A 17,082-nucleotide genomic window follows, 5' to 3' on the forward strand; every position below is an offset into this window, starting at 1 on the left:
ACACTATCTTCTCCAGGGGGCACCACAGGAATGGAGGGAGTATGAAAAAAGGCTCCCCAGGGTCCACGTCACCTGAACTATGAAGACTGCACTATAGTTAGTGATAGGTTCCCTTTAAAGGGGTTGTCTTACAATGCCAAACACATTCCATTTGCAACCCTTTAAGCCAGGGTGGAGAATCACTAAGAAAGAGCTTCTCGCACTTTGGCTTACCTAGCTCATCCGTGTAATATATCACTAACCATTTATCTGAATGAATGCTGTGCAATACTATATCTCCCTTGCAACAGTTTCAGAAAATGGACATACAGCAATCGGGGGGCATCGTTCAGAAAGAGGGAACATCTCTGTGATGCATCATTTTGTTAATGTTGTGGATTAATGTCTGACACAAAGTATATGCACTAAGTTTTAAGATATGGAATCTTCATGTAATAAACTTTTTTTAGTCATTCTCATAGTAATAGCAAAGTTCAGAAAGAGCCTGATTGAGACCATCTTTTGGAATTCTGCACTGCAATCTATTGGTCGATGTCCATGATTTTGTACGGACTTGCGGCTTACAGAACTGACATCCTGAGTTCAAAACTTCATCAGGGCAACCTCTGCATGGATTTTGTATGTCTTCGCCATGCTTGTATGAGTTTCCTCTTGCATTTCAAAACTATAGGTAAATTAGCCTTGGCACGGGTGTGTGCAATAAAAAAATGGAAATTAGATTGTGAGCCCAGTTGGAGTGTGGGATTGTGCTATGGAGTATGCTGGTGCTACATAAATAAGTAAATATAATGGGGTCTGTCTGTCATTCCAAGCCTTCTGTGGGAAATCTTGCAGAAAATTGAAATGTGCTGTGAAATCCCCTCAGTGGTACAAATGAGAAGATTTTTCATTCTTCTCTAACGAACGCCTACTTATTACTATAGTTAATCAGTTTGGGCCAAGCAACATCTTAGGCAGTTATAATTACTTTAGATTTCATCTGTCAGAAATAAATCCGCAAATGCATCCGGTTTGTAAACACGTCCAGATTTTACAGCCATTGTGATTCCTTTAAGGAACGTTAACCATGCAATGATTTGTCATTTTGAACTTGGCGTATTAAAACTATTCTCGTTAAGATTTAGACTCCACATTATGTGAATAGCTTCATCTGATTCTCCATAAAGTGGATAATGAACGTGGAGCTGTCTCTTCAAAAAGAGAGTATATGCTTCACGTCCCACAGAGGGTCTATATATCCAGGCCCCTTGTGTACAGGAAGAGCAATCCATTCACATGCGCTGCTGTTTAACCTAATGAGATGTTTCCCTTGGTATATCTTAAGTTTGTTCTTTATGAGAATTGCACTCTTTTAGTGAAGTGGTACCTAAGGAGAGACCTGCCGCTTCTAAAGAACCTGTATTATAATTAAATATAGATTGCTTACAGAACAAAAGACTCAGCAGATGTTCCGGGGTTTTGGTTCAAAGGGCCAAATCGCAGCCCCAATGGCTAAATATTAGCATTTTATTGTAAGTAGATACAAGATTCACACTGGGTGGATGTGGACCGGCCACTTGATAGTGAACTAGTATCAGGGTCCAAAAGTAATGGAGCCATTGTGGATGATTAGAGGGGCGAAAACCAAAGTAAAGACACTAAAAGTCAGCAGGAAAGCAGCTATAAAAGGTATGAAGCCTGCAATGTTCGGAGGATGTAACAAGTCCTCTTTAAGTTGGCAGCATTGCCAAAAAAATGTCCATGGGTTACCATGTTGTCTTCTCATCTAGCTCTAGGACTACTTTATTTTGAAGGCAGGTCCTATTGTATAAGGATGGCCCTTGGATGTTATTTTTCTGCAGGACAGGGGTCCGGCTCATTGTTGTATAGCAACAATAACTATTGATCTATAGGGACTTTTTTCAAAAGCCCAACTTTTTTATTTAATAGGCCTATGTCCAATTTGTTTACTCTAAAAAAGAATCCATTTGTAGAAAATACTGTATTTTACCCATTGAGCTTGATTGTCTACAAGTGCGGAAAACAAAACCGTAATAATGAGCATTGTATGTAGCTTTAAAACAATGCTATTATTGTATGTTTTCTTCCAATTAATCATGATCTACAATGTAATTTTCTTCCCCAAATACCAGTTCCAAATGTTAATGAGTCGCAAGAGAATACACGAAAGGTCCCTTCAACCTGATGTTTCACTGGGATATTGAAATCCATACTTCGATACTCAATGCAACTTTGACATTTTATTCTTCTGTTCTGTAATTATTATAGCGGTAATAATTATGTGTAATTGTCCATAAAGGTAACATACCTGTCCTAACTCCATACTTAAGAGTATCTCTGCAGTCCACCAGGATCTGCTCAAGTGATTCAGGGTTGTCCGACAGCTCCAGGTTAAAGCCTTCTATTCCTTCCAGAAGCTGGTGTGGATGGTGGAAGTCAAGGACTTTGGTGGATCTGTCAAAGGTTTTCCTTACATAGTTGAGGAGAATGTCAACCACCTCCAGAAGAAACTGCATGGTGGGTTCTTCTCCATTCTTGGCAGGCAGTAAATCTGCAGAACAAACAACCTATTAGCGGGCCGGCCTTAAAATCTGCAGAAGCAGAAGATGGATCACTAAGTGGCGGGTGTCAGCTAGGTGCTAGGATCTTTATATATGGCTTGGGCAAGGAGAATACAAATTGTCTGCACAAAATACTAAGTGCGCTATCACACATCACCCTGACAGTTGTAGCCGTTTCTCATTTGGAATTAGCAATATTTCTCTGTTTAATCTCTTCTCACTGCCAGTCATCTCTGTGTTACTATGATTAAGTATTTGGGCATTATACAGACACTTTGGGTTTACAAAGTAGCAGATATTTTTTCATAGGCAGCAAAGCAATTTAATTCAGAATGGCCTCAAAACAAATGATACAAAGTGCTCTGCATCGTAATACTTCACACCAAAACTTAAAATAATATGTCGCATAAACTATGGCATTGAATATCAGCATTATGAGCCTGTTAGGAGTCATATCTACCTATCATACCTGGCAGGTAGAGATGAGCGAACGTACTCGGTAAGGGCGATTTCGCAATCGAGCACCGCGATTTTCGAGTACTTCACTACTCGGGTGAAAAGTACTCGGGTGCGCTGTGGGTGAGCGGGGGGTTGCAGCGGGGAGTGGGGGGGAGAGGGAGAGAGAGAGGGCTCCCCCCTGTTCCCCGCTGCTACCCCCCACTCCCCTCTGCAACCCCCCGCCCCACAGCGCCCCCGAGTACTTTTCACCCGAGTAGTGAAGTACTCGAAAATCGCTGTGCTCGATTGCGAAATCACCCTTACCGAGTACGTTCGCTCATCTCTACTGGCAGGTAATGAACTAGTAGAAAAGCCTGTCAGGATATTGGCTACCATGGACTGCAATGTGTAAGTAAATTTGTGGAAATGGTTAGTAACCAAAACATTATTTGTTATTAAGGGTTCAGCAAATAAAGGTTATTCTTCGTAGCATGAAAAGTCATACGATTTTCTAGTATGTGTTCTATTTGAATTCCTCAAGATTTTCAAGATCTCCATTTGCTGGAACCAGTATTGTTTTCTTCCAGTGGATGAAAATGATGTCATGGTTTATTTTCTGAAACCCTAATATCCCATTACACTATTACAGCAGTAATATAAATGCTCTTACATGAAATGTTTGACATTTTCAGTTGCTTGATAACAAAGATATAAACTCTTTCATTTATATTATGTCATGACCAGTTGTAATAATAACCAGCACAACCATTTATAAAAAAAGGTAAAAATTAGACGCCAAATTTGAATTTTGAAAACCTTTAAGTATTCGAAAAATGTGAACATTAAACTTCAAAAAATGTTACATATAAAAAGTCGAAAAATGTAAAACAAATGACATAAAATATGGAAAACTATTATACTCTACACAAACTATCAAATTTTCTGGTTATGTATTCACACAGTACAGACTTTTAATTAAAAAAATATTCTACATTTTGCATTTAGAAATAATGTTTTACATATTCATTGTAATTCAAAAAGTTAACCATCATTATTGTGGAGTTTTACCAGCCAATGAGTTGTGGTATGAGTCGAAAAAGGAGTTAAGAGTCTCACCTCTGGCAAACAGGTTGGAGAAGTCGGTCTCGGTACGTCTGAACCTTGATTCTTTTTCAATATTCTCGCAGACCAGGAGATTTTTGGACGATTGTCTCTCTTTGAAGGAGCTCACAATTCTGCTCTTGTCTTCCAAACTGTTATTCCTCTGCAGGAAGCCTACATTATTACAAACAGAGCAAGTCACGGGCAGGCTCTTGTCATCTCGCAGCATGGTGACAGTGGACACAACTTCTAGCTTTGGAACGGAAGATCAACTGTGAGGTTACCATACAAACTCCTAATGGGACCTGTGGAAAGGGCTATTTATGGGATTATCAGGCTATAGGAGGCTGATCTACAGATGACATCAGCCAACATAAAAAAAAAGAAATCCAGTCATGCAAAGGACAAATGTATCTCCATCATTTGATGCAGAGGTAAATTCTTATTAAGTTGATCAGACAGATTCCACTTCACTAATCAGCCACTGGGAAGCGGTTCAGGATGAGTCAATGCTATTACAGCCTGCAGGCAAAGTTTATGGACTGAGCAGACAGACAGAGGAGGAAGCCATGTGTGATTAATAGCTGGACCACTTTCACTCATCCTCCTGTTGCTGATTCCTCTGATTCCTAAAGAAAGGATAATAAAATCCTTATCTTCCCCCATAACTGCCTCTATAACAGGCACTCATTTGTTATATACCCTTACATTCCAGAAGGGTAATTTCACATATTTGTGACACAGCCTATTAGAGACATAATAGAATTGGATTCTTCCGAAAGGATGTGGGTCATATGTTTTCCGGTCAATACTGGTACTAAAGGACAGAGACATGGTAAATGACATGTAATTAATTGCAATGCCTTGTATTATCTGGTTGATGAGAGGGAATGCCATTAATTCATTTTGGAATTTACTATTCTGAACAATAGTTTTAGTGCACGGATTACAACTTCGACGCACTATGAGCACAATGTATAATACTTTCAAAGAATTGCTTATCATTAATATCTTTAGATTGTGAAGAGCAGGGTATACTGACTTGCAGAAAGTGGTCAAATGCACAATAGAGAAAAATCATGTGAGACAACACTCTAAGATTATCACAATAGCATCTAACTTTTTGGCCCCACACTAGAGGTGGCCCCAATTGTGTTCGCATTCACTTTCATATAATGCCCATAGTGTTTCCTCCATTATTTAAGTTATAGAGTCATCAAAATAGGCAATCAATGGGTGTTGCATAAGATCAACCAGCATAGATGGGCCTGGTGCTTGTTTTAGTTCTGCAACCCCATTCCATTACCCTTATGCCGATCCCCCTGTGCCTTGTTGGCTAACATTGTAGTTCCTATGGAGAAGCTAATCTTTTACAGGTTCTTAACATCCAGCCAACCTTGACCCTTCTGTCCACAACCATTATAGAAGACTATGGTACACATGCCCTTCATTAAATCGGGACCTTCTATTGAACATCTACTGTTATTGCTCAATTTTTGTGGTTTGCAAAATGTAAATGAAACCCAAAACGGTGAAACTGAGTAAGGTACATTGGCCATTTCAAGGGGCCCAAACAAAATCCATAGCCACCTATTAAAGTACTGCATTCTAAACATGTGCACCTCCAAATAACTTCACATTTCTGCAGGAACCCTCCTGCAGCTTTTACCTTCGGGGACAGTGCAATCTTTGAAATTAGACACTTCTGTAAAATCATCACAATTGATAGCTAGAGTAAATCATTCCACATGACTAGTTTATATGTGTAAAGCTTCCCAATTGATGATGTGATAGCAGGCATCCCCATCACAGCATTATCAAAAAGGAGTAATGGCCAGAAAGGGGCACTTGGTGAAAACAATTGCAGGGCCCTCATGCCCAAGATAGGGGTGTGGCACGAACCAATGGCAGAAGACCGTATTTTGCACTGAGGCCCTTTTCCTCTATATATGTGCCTGTTCTGAGCTTTTATGGCATATTGTTTCGGGAAACATTTTGGCTGTTTTCTTGTAAGCCAATCAGACCACATGCAAAACTGACATACAGTACGAGGTACTCAAGCATGATAGATTTTGAAATTTGATAGTCAATTAGGATGATTCATCAGTTGTGTCCCAAGTCTTCTATAACTCCCCAATAACTCTCCGAAATGTTGAATCAGTACATCATTTGGGCAATGAGTATCGTTGACTGACTGCTCTTATGCCCTCAGAGACAGAATGTCTATGCCAAGAGTATTGCCAAGAGTAATAAAGATCCATTCCCTCGGTTCTTGGACACAGATGCCACATGGCATCAAATACAGGGGCCTTTAGGGCTTGTTGACTTGGTATAACATTTTAATTGCTGCCAGTGATCCTTAACCTAGACCAGTTTACATGTGGATTTTTAGAAAAAAACTGTCTAAACAAATGCTAAATTCTAGATCAGTTTATAAGTCGACTTGATGAAAATGCCGAATAACAAACTGACCATTACATGTCCAAAATCTCTACTCTACTTCATTTGCTGCCTTTATTGTGGACCCTGTCACTCTTAACCATTCCGACTGTAGCATAATTTGACATTGCTGGTTTTCTTTCCCTTTGGACAAGTAATTGCATCTTTTCATTGCCTCAGATTTAGTCACATCTCCAGCAAGGGCATTCATTTATTGCTGCCTATTGCTCTTCAACACCATCCAGATACTGGGACCGGATCTGTTGCCAGGCAACAGGATTTTTTCTTTTTTGCATATTAAAGCTACACACAGTGACGGTAATTTACATTAACAAAATTAGCTCAACCGCACATTAAAACCATAAGTTAATTTACTATGCATCATGCCAGCAGATAAGCTCAGCTATGGCTTGGTTCTTTTGGTTGTCGATGTGTCTGCAGATTGATGATAATATAGGTTATGTTGCATTGACTGGGGTGTATGTATAGCATTAGCTCCACTAATTTTCGCTAGTTTTAGTACATGTAAAATCTATACTTGTAACTATGTATCCAATAATTAAAGAACATTTAATGTACAGTGTATCTAATGTATTTTTATAGTGTCAGACAGACAACGGTTTGCCTTTGGGCTATCTGAGGAGGCAGCCCTTGGAAAACCCTGGTTTTCACCCTTGACCCCTCAAAGTGGGATTTGGTCTTTTCTGCAGGGTCTCCAAGCCATTACTTACAGCGATAGTCCTGATAATGTGGCTGCTACTACACTGGGCCAAGGTGAGGTACATATCCAAAGGACTGGCTACAGTCAGGGCTGGTGACACAGATGCAATAACCAGGTCCAGGAAGAAGGTCAGGGCAGGTAGCAGGCAATAACAAAGTCGAGAATACAGAGCCGAGGTCAGGGAGAACAGACATCAGAACAGTCAGGAACACTGGCAAAAGGTCAGAACTGGAGAACATAAACTGGGGCTTCATCACAATGCCTGATAGGACCTATTACATAGGCATCCTCCATATGGGGATGAAGCCTAATATAGTGGGATCTGGATGGGGATTAGTTTTGGGCGTGTTTAGAGTATGCACACTGGCCCTTTAAGAGAAGGGGTGGGAGTGTGTGTGCAACCTACAGTCAGACAGGAGTGACCCAGTGGTGGAACACGCATGACATGCAGCACGTGGAGGTTGGTGGCGCCCAACCATGGTCCCATTAGTAGGTGAGCCAGGGAAGCAACAGCAGCATGCCATGAAATATTTACCTAGAAACCTACTGCCAGGAGCAGAACTATAGTGGGTGTAGAGGATACGGTCTTACGCAGGCCCTAAAGCCTTAGGGACCCCATAAGGTCTCTATGTTACAGATTTTGCATTTGGGTCCAATAGCTTTAAGTTACATCTCTGCCTAATACAATATGCTATTCTATTCAGTTAATCAACTTAAAATGTAGCATTCATATTTGTAGTGAAATGTTATAATTGTGATGCTTTAAAGGGGTTGTCCCACTTTGAGCTATTTTGCTGCAGCTTCGTACATAGTGCAGTGGCTGAGGTTGATACTACAGATTGACTCCTATTGCAGTGAATGAGACTCAGCCTGCAGTACCAACTCAGGCCACTGCACAATGTACGGAGCTACAGCTTGAAGTGGGACAACCCCTTTCAAAGCAGAAACAAAACAAACAAGGCTCGTACCAATAATGTCAACAAAAGAAATTGTATTTTTTGAACTCTTGATTATAAAACTCTGATATAGGATCACACAGCTTTTTGCTAGGAATACATCTAGTGTAATACTTCCTGCTAGTTGTATTGCACATCACCCTGTGCTGTGATATCTCAAATTGCTTGTTACAAAATTCAAGCAGACCTCAAAAGGGCTGCAGTGTGGATACAGAATTAAACTTCTGTTCTTCTTCTCACCACCATTTAAAGTTTATTGGCATTGTGTAGCACATATTCAACAAGAGCTCCCAATTTTGATATAAATTGAAAGAGGTATTTCCATCTTAGACATTTATGAATATGCCATAAATATCTGATAGGTAAGAGGTCCACCTCTAGGACCTGTAGCTACTTTCAGGATAGGAGTTCACCAACCCCATCCTTTGCTGCTGGCTGCCATATCCTGGTTTACAAATGAATGGAGGGATGACCATGCATGAATCTCTCCCTTTTGCTTCTATGGAAATTAGATGAGCATGGCTTCATGACTGCCACAATAGTATATGAAGAGAGTGAAGGACATGTGCTGCCATTTCTTCATTCATTCTCCTCCTGGATGTGGCAGACAGTGGCATCTTCACTGGGTGGGACCCACATTTGTCTGATATTTGTGGCATATTGTGGGGAATAATATTTGAGCACCAACTCTGCTTGAACGGAAGACTTGAGTAATTGCTTGATAGTGATTCATGACAACTCAGCCAAAAACATACAGTTTATATACAAAATATCCTTAGCAGCCAGACCGTTGGGCATAACTCATCTGTTCAGTTCAAAGTAGAACCACGTAGTGGAGAAAGCGAAGGATGGAGAAGGGTCAGCTTGGCACAGTTGTGTCATCATTACCTATCCCAAGGGTGGTTTATTAATCAGGTTTAAAACTTCTTTAAATGGGATACCGCGGCCACTACCCCTGCTCACCTGTTGCTGGGACCATTGTCCGGCACCGTTACTGTACACGCGCTGCAGACTGTGCTCTGTTCTCCTCTGCCTCCTTGGTGTCTGTCCGTAGGACTCATGCACTCTCTGCCTCCTTTCTTAAAGGGCCAGAACACACTCACCTATTCTCACCTATTCTCTCCAGTTCCAATCACCAGCTAACTATATTAGGCATCCCTCCATCATTAAGGATGCCTAAGCAATCCATCTCCTTAGCCAACTGTGACAAAGCCCCCGTGTGTTCTTACGGTTTTGACCTCCTGCCTCTGTTCCCATTCTGCCTGACCTCTGTATTTTCTGAGCTTGGCTGTTTATTGGACTTCCTTATTGCTTGCCGCCTGCTTTGACCTTATGCCTGAACCTTGTTATTTATATTGTGTGGTCAGCCCTGACTATTGCAAGCTCTCTGGTTACGCATCTGTTCACACCACGAGGTACCACCCCTCGGCACAGTGTAGCATCAGCAGCCACATTAGCAGGACTATCTGTGGAAGTAATGGCTTGATGACCACACAGCAAAGATTAAATCTTGTTTGGAAGGGTCAGTGGTGAAAACCAGGGCACCCCTAGCGTTTACTCCTTAGATAATCCAAAGCCAATCTCGTGTGTGGCAAGGCTGATCCACATCTGCCTGTCTGACAGCCCTATTCACATTAAGGGACCTGAGCAAAACCAATGGACTAGAGTGCCGCTCTTGCTGGACAAAACACAAACAAACTGTTAGGACTGGCAGGGGCAGATGGACAGGGGATTCCTAAGCCAGCCCTCTCCCGTGTCCCTACTTACTTGCCCCCCTGGGCTAGGCCCCAGGGCAACAACTGGGCGACGATCCCTGCACTGCACTAGTGACAGGGACCCCAAAGAAAGAGGGACAAGGAAACCGGCAGGTGAGCACTGCATAGCTGACTGGAGGCAACAAATGAACAGACCAGAGAATAGACGTGAAACAAGCAGGGTCAAACGAAAGACACATGCGAAGTACAGGAGGGCAAAACAAAGGCAGGGTCAAATGAAAGGCCGAAGTCGAAACACACTGAAGTCAGGTCAATAATTGCGGGTGTAGGCAGACAAGTCAAAAGCCACCGGCCGCCGCGACCAACCACCAGAGTGGGGAAACCACGGACAGAGGCACCAGCCCGGGCCCCAGCAGCACCAGGATGGGCATCCCAAACAAACCGGTGCCCCTAGTGGTAGCCCTATATCTAACACAAACCTTTTGTGTTATCTCATTTTCATGTCTAACACCATGGTAAGGTACTTTTACACAGGACAATGATTGGCCAAATAATTGCTCAAAAGAGTAATTTCAAACGATAGTCGATAGTAAACATGGCCACCGACAGGGTAATGAGTGATAAGTCGTTAGTCATTTTGTATCAGCTTACAAAAAAATTGTTGCTGGTTGATCAAAAGTCACAGTCTTTTATATTGCAATGTGCGAAGAATTTGCATGGAATTTGTATTTCTGCAATGATCTGAATTTTGTGGGCAATCTATAATTCAATGTGCACTAAAGCAGTAATGTCTGTTTGGAAAAGTCAGCTTATTTCTAAAATGGTTTTATCAAGACAGCCTCCCTACCTGCCCATACACACTAGATAACAATCAGACAAACCCAGCGGTTTGGGCAGCATCGGTCAACAGTTCAATGTCTATGGAGGCAACCTGACTAACGCCAACATCTATCATTGGGGGAAAGAAGGATCAGACACACTGGATTCACATGTCCTCTGAGAGATTAACATTGCTGGAAGTATCTGGCTGTAGCAAATTGCCCCCTTGCTACTAAAATAAACATAGTCTGAGTGTCTATGTTCATGGGTCAGGTAAGGGGAGACAGCTTTCTTGTCTTTATGGCCAAATTTTCTCACTTTTTACTATTAATAAACTTTCCTCAGGACAGGACATCGAAAGCAGATTGGTGGAGAACCGCCTGCTGGGGATCCACGCTGATCAGCTTATCCTCTGGCTGTCTGTCATTAGGACAAGATGACGTGATCGATAGTTCAGGCTAGAAGTGTAAGGCCTCGTTCACATGAGCCTGGTTTTAGAGCAGTATAGGTTCATGAAAAAAATCACGTGAATTGGCTCACTGAAGGAGAGAGAGAGAGAAGAAGCCCCGCAGAGCTTCGGGATTTCCCCATAGCAGGGAGAGAGAGAGCGGGGCTATGGAGGATTAATCCATAGCCCCGCTGTGTCTCTCCTTGCTATGGGTTAATCCCCCATAGCTCCGCTCTCTCTCCCTGCTATGGGGGATTAACCCATAGCCCCTCTCTGTTTTCCCAGGTATGGGTTAATCCCCCATAGCCCCGCGATCTCTCCCTGCTATGGGACATTAACCCATGGCCCTGCTCTGTCTCTCCTTGCTATGGGTTAATCCCCCATAGCCCTGCTCTCTCTATACTATAGGGAATTAACCCATAGCCCTGCTTTGTCTCTCCCTGCTATGGGTTAATCCCCCATAGCCCCGTTCTTTCTCCCTGCTATGGGGGATTAACCCATAGCCTCACTTTGTCTCACCTTGCTGTGGGTTAATCCCCCATAGCCCCACTGCTCTCTCTCCCTGCTATGGGGGATTAACCCATAGCCCCACTCTGTGTCTCCCTGCAATGGGTTAATCCCCCATAGTCCCACTGCTCTCTCTCCCTTCTATTCGGGATTAACCCATAGCCCTGCTCTGTCTCACCCTGCTATGGGTTAATCCTCCGTAGCCCTGCTCTCTCTGCTATGGGGGATTAACCAATAGCCCCGCTCTCTCCCTGCTATGGGGGATAATCCCATACCTCCGCTTTCTCTCCCAGCTCTGGGATCTGCTTTCTACCTTGACATCGTAGACAATAATGTGTTGTTGACAATGTGGTAATACTCTGTGACTAGTCAAGAATACTTCCAATAAGTCAACACGTCTTGTCACAAATCCAACGCTGTTTTATGTTGGTTTAAGGATGTTCCATGATTGGACTCACTGCACAGAGTTCCGACCTGAACCCTACTGAACGTTGGGTCAGGAAAGATGAACAGCGTCCACCTTCTTTGAAAGAACTTGCCAGACGTTTGCAGGATGAATGGAGGGAAATACCAGATGAAGTGTATCAAACATTAGTAGAAAGTATGCAGAGTATCCGATGTCATTAAGGCCAAAGGAGCCTCACTAAGTATTACCATATGTAAATAGATACTACTTTTGATTCTTGCTCAGGTGTTCAAATATTTTTGGTAGGATAGTGTACATATACCCTGCAGTGACTGTCTATGTAATGCAAGATTCACCAGCTCTGCTACAACAGGTCTTTATTTTGACACACTGAGGGGGATTACAAGCAGTGTACCCCCCTTTATGATCTCCAAAGGTCCTAATAGGCATAGTCATTTTGAGCCTGGTTTGGCAACAGTCGTTTATAGACTTCCCACAACAACTTCCAAAGGCTAATGCACCAACCTATTTAAAATGAAGCCCACCTTGATGTGGTGATCTGACTTTTGCTTTCATGTAACAATCAGCACATGGTTGTCATCCAGGGTCCCATTACCATATAGTGAATATGTGAATAGGTTAGCACGGGGCACAAGGTTTGGGGAAATATTTGAAGGATGCCGTACTAGTTTTAGAGTATAAGGCACAATGTTACAGTGTTTATGATCATGTTTTTGTGTCGTGTTCCATTTCCCTGACAGCTGCAAGTGTACAAAAGACTAAAAAGACTACAAATGATTTCATCTATTCCAAATTAAAGGCTGTGATGTGTGCACGGGGCCTGCTAACTCAGATGTCAACCTACGCTGATGGCAGACAAGATTTTATCCAAAGTGCTGTTCTCTGCCATCTCTCCACCGGATAAGCATGATAAGTGAGAATTTTTGTTTCAAATACAGATCCATTTTCTAATTCCTTATCCAAGATGTCACATCAAGGACTTGGCACAAATTCCGATGCCAAAGAGAGAACCTGTGTATTTGTCTTGATAACCAGACATTTTAATACCTGCTGGCAGATGCGGAGTATGATAATAATAGAGAGAGAGAGATATTCACATTAAATTGGCGCGCATACAACACAGTAAGTAGTCATTTACATCTCAATAACATTTCATTTACAGGGAAAAAAGAAAATCTAGGCCTGAACTGCCATTTGGAATACACAACATGCTCTAGGCGTTCTTTCGAGGCTCTTAGCCAAGGCTGGACATGGGGTGTTGGGTGACACAGGGCACATCATTTGTAGATACCCTAGTAGGTGCTACTGGCCTTGATAAACTGAGCACACAGAGTTTGCTCCCCTGACCCAAAATCTATGGAAAGGGAGCTACAAGAGTGGCAGCAACATTCCAAAGTTTGATTGGACAGTATTATTTGGTCACTATATGATAAATAATCAGAAGGTATTACGCAAGGCACCAATCAACTTAAGTTTTGTCTGGCTTCTGGATTCCGATGCATGAACTATCACTGAGCCTTCCAGTTATTGCACACCTTTTAGAGTACTAATGCCCTTCTATGTGGCAATAGAGTTCCCCCAAAGTCAACAGGGCAATGGTGCAACTTTATCATCCGTATACCTTAAGGCCTTAAGGATTATCGCTCAAAATTCATTTAGAAGCTATCTTTTGAGCGATAATCGTTGCATCTAAATGCGCGGCATCATGCACTGTTCGCTCATTGCTCATTTCTAGCCAGCTAGAAATGAGCAATGAGCCTTATCAGCGCTGCATGCTGATATCTCAGTGGGCGGTGCTGATAGCATTCTTTCAGCTGGTATCCCACTGGCAGTTCTCAGCGGGACACCAGCTGAAAAAGCGGAGAACAAAGCAGCTGTTTGCATATGCAAAACAGCTGCTGTTCTCAGAGTTATCAGCGGTGTCCTGCTCTGCCTGCGTTTAACTCTTTAAGTAGCTAATTAGCTACTTAGAGTTATGCAAATATGATCGCTCAAAACTGTCACTCAAACGACAGTTTGAGTGAATTTTGAGCGATCATTGTGCCGTGTAAATGGGCCTTTATAGTTACAGTTCCAGCATTTCTCACCTCCTGGGTAACAAAGCCTAGTAATTGTTAACTCAGAGTCCAAAATTTATACCAAGCTTTCTAATTTTACAAAACACACAAAGGTGCAAATTGCAGAACCCTTTTTCTGGGCATTAATCTTGAATAGCAAAATGTAAGATAACCAAGAGCATTGAGATGTTCTCTTCTATATAATTAAACATTTATATTCATTCATTTAGTTCTAGGAAGCTGAGAGACAACTAATATGGCCACCATTGCAGCTTCCAATCCACTGTCAATTGTCATAACAAGTCCTAAAAGGCCTAATCTGCATACTAATGTAGTGAAGCATTCCTTGCACAAATGTCATTGTATAACTATGCAGATACAGTATGACATTGAGACCTCTGTGAAAGCTGGGTGAAAACTATCTAGGCACAATAATGGCAGACATAACTGTTGTCATCTAGCTATTCCATAAAAAATAGGGAAGTATAACAGTGATGTGGGAAATCAGAATTTTTAAATGATCTTACTGAAAAAGGACTGAATAAGGACTTTTTAATTCTGAGGAGGGGGCATGTACTTTAAACACTATGGTACCAGTAATGCCTGTGTAGCTGCAGAAACAAAGCTCCAATTACAATTGCAATAAAAACTTTTCCACCTCCACCCCCTCCTGTTGCAAATTATGTTTATTTGCAAAATTCACAAACTTTCAGCTATTTACAAAAAACAAAACAATCAAACAAGAACAATTTAGGCCTCATGCCCACGTCCGGGTTGGAGTCTGACTGCGAAATCTCGCATTGGAATCAGACTCTGTGCCCGGCAGTGTCCCTAGCGTACCTCTGTCAGTTGTCTTCTCTCTCTGCTCTGCGGTTGTGCCGGCTGGCACGCCGTCGCACATGTGTAGTGCAGCGAATTGTGCCGCGGATGTCGCAATGACAGGACGGACGGCTTGCAATGGAAGTCGTCTGTATGAGCCTGTGCAAGCTTCGCACTAAAATTGGACATGCTGCGATTTCCCCCCATGAGCGGAATATCGCTGTTTACGTCCGCTGCTGGGCATGAAAAACAGTTTTCCTTGCATGTCCTGTGGGCAGTATTTGCTGTGGGATCTGTAGGCGAACTCTTGCTCCGGATCCCGCAGTGCAAATACGGCTGTGGGCATTGGGCCTTAAATGGCTCACTGCTACTAATATAACAAGTGATTTTTCCAAATACAAAGTACAAAATGCCAGTTTTTATGACCACTGCAGTCTCAGAATTTTTAAACTCTCAGAACAGAATCCCTCATAAGAGAACACATTTGCAGATCGGGTATTGTCTCAAGCACACCTGATGCGACTAATCAAGGGCTTCATTAGTTACACCAGGTGTGCCTGAGATAAAACACATCAAATTCCTGGACTGGTTAGGGCTTTTCTTGATTGCATGTTAGAAATATGGATAAGTCAAGAGAGTGGTCCAAAGAGTTAAGAGAAGAGATCACTGCCTTGGAAAATGATACAAAAAATAGCAAAAATGCTGAATGTTCCCAGAGATACAGTTGAAAGCATAGGTTACAAGTTCAAAGTTTTCTCATTACAATCTCATAGCACAGTACCAATTGAGATTGCCTGGGTGGTTTGAAGCACCTATCTCTCTTGTGTGATATCAGAAAATGTGGTCCCTGATGATATAATAGGAATAGGGGATTTACACATGATTATAGATTGATTGTTAAATTAGTGTACACACCATGATATTTTACATTTATTGAATAAAAGTTAATTTTTATTTCTTTTCAGTGATTTGGTATAATTTGTAAGGACTTTTTCTGCCGCTGTGACTAATACAAGTTCAAAGTTAAAGGAACACTGGCTGCGCTATGTGGCAGAAGGAGGAATCTATCACCTGCTGTCACCAGATTCCTGAGAAGGCAAGTGGGTAAAAACCCTAAAGTGACTGCAAAAGACCTGCAGCAAGATTTGATCGCAGTAGGCATAAAGGGTGCTGTCTAACAGGACGACCTGTCGGGTGCAGATGCCCGACAGGCCGCAACAGCGATGATCATTTCTGTGCTTCTACATAGGAACGATCATTGCTAGTGAACGGAGCTGGATCGGGCTGGAGACCACTCACAGTAAACAGTCGTCCATAAATGATCAACTGCCTCTTTACGCTGGCTGATCAGTGGTATGTTTGAAGAAGAGAGATTGAAGCATACACTGAAAAGAAACCCCTGCCTGCAGTGGAGCATGGCGGTGGCTCGGTGATGCTCTGGGGACGGCTTTGTTTCCTCTGATACTGGAAACCTGCAGCGTGTTCAATCAAGTATCTGGAAGATTCTGGAGTGGTCGTCACAATTACCTAACTTGAACCTCATAGCAAATCTTTGGTGGTATATGAAGAAGGTGGTTGAAGCAGACAAGCTCAAGAATATGAGAATATGAGTGAACTGGAGGCCACTACCAATGAGGAATGGGCTAAGACTTCTCAGGAAGGCTGTCAGAAGCTAGTGTTTGGCTGTGCATCATGTTACAGCAGGTTAGGAACACTATCTTTTCTCCTTAGGGAGAGCACCTAGAAGGTGAGTGAGTGAGTGGGGAGACTTATAAGGCCATTCATGCTCCTCTGGGTAATATGCAAATATGGGAGATGGAATAATTCTTCTGCAGCGCCACCTATTAGAAGGAAGCATTCCTGCAAGTCAATGTTAGACTCTATACAAGCCTTGTATTAATTCATAGTCATTGTTACAAGGCTTGTATAAAGAGTCTAACATTGACTTGCAGGAATACTACCTTTCAATAGCTGGTGCTGCAGAGGTATTGTGCTGTTGTGAAGAAGAAAAGGAGCATCAGTGATGTCCTGGGGCTACTTTGTTTCCTCTGTCACTACAAACCTGCAGCATGTG

At 42.3% G+C, this 17,082-nt stretch overlaps 1 protein-coding gene across 2 annotated transcripts in view; it reads right to left on the reverse strand.

Moving 5' to 3' along the window:
- GAD1 (glutamate decarboxylase 1) overlaps positions 1 to 17,082 on the reverse strand; it is a 77,604-nt gene that overhangs the window by 38,808 nt on the left and 21,714 nt on the right. For both annotated transcript variants that reach the window (XR_010786386.1, XM_066575881.1), the window contains exons 4-5: positions 4,116 to 4,274; positions 2,309 to 2,551 (exon numbers count right to left, since the gene is read on the reverse strand). Coding sequence is in view for 1 of the 2 variants with exons in the window: in XM_066575881.1 (XP_066431978.1) it covers positions 2,309 to 2,551; positions 4,116 to 4,274 (402 nt within the window). In the remaining variant the exon portion in view is untranslated. The remainder of the gene's footprint in view (positions 1 to 2,308; positions 2,552 to 4,115; positions 4,275 to 17,082) is intronic.

Source organism: Eleutherodactylus coqui, chromosome 8 (genome assembly GCF_035609145.1).
Source record: "Eleutherodactylus coqui strain aEleCoq1 chromosome 8, aEleCoq1.hap1, whole genome shotgun sequence".
Lineage (NCBI taxonomy): Eukaryota > Metazoa > Chordata > Amphibia > Anura > Eleutherodactylidae > Eleutherodactylus > Eleutherodactylus coqui.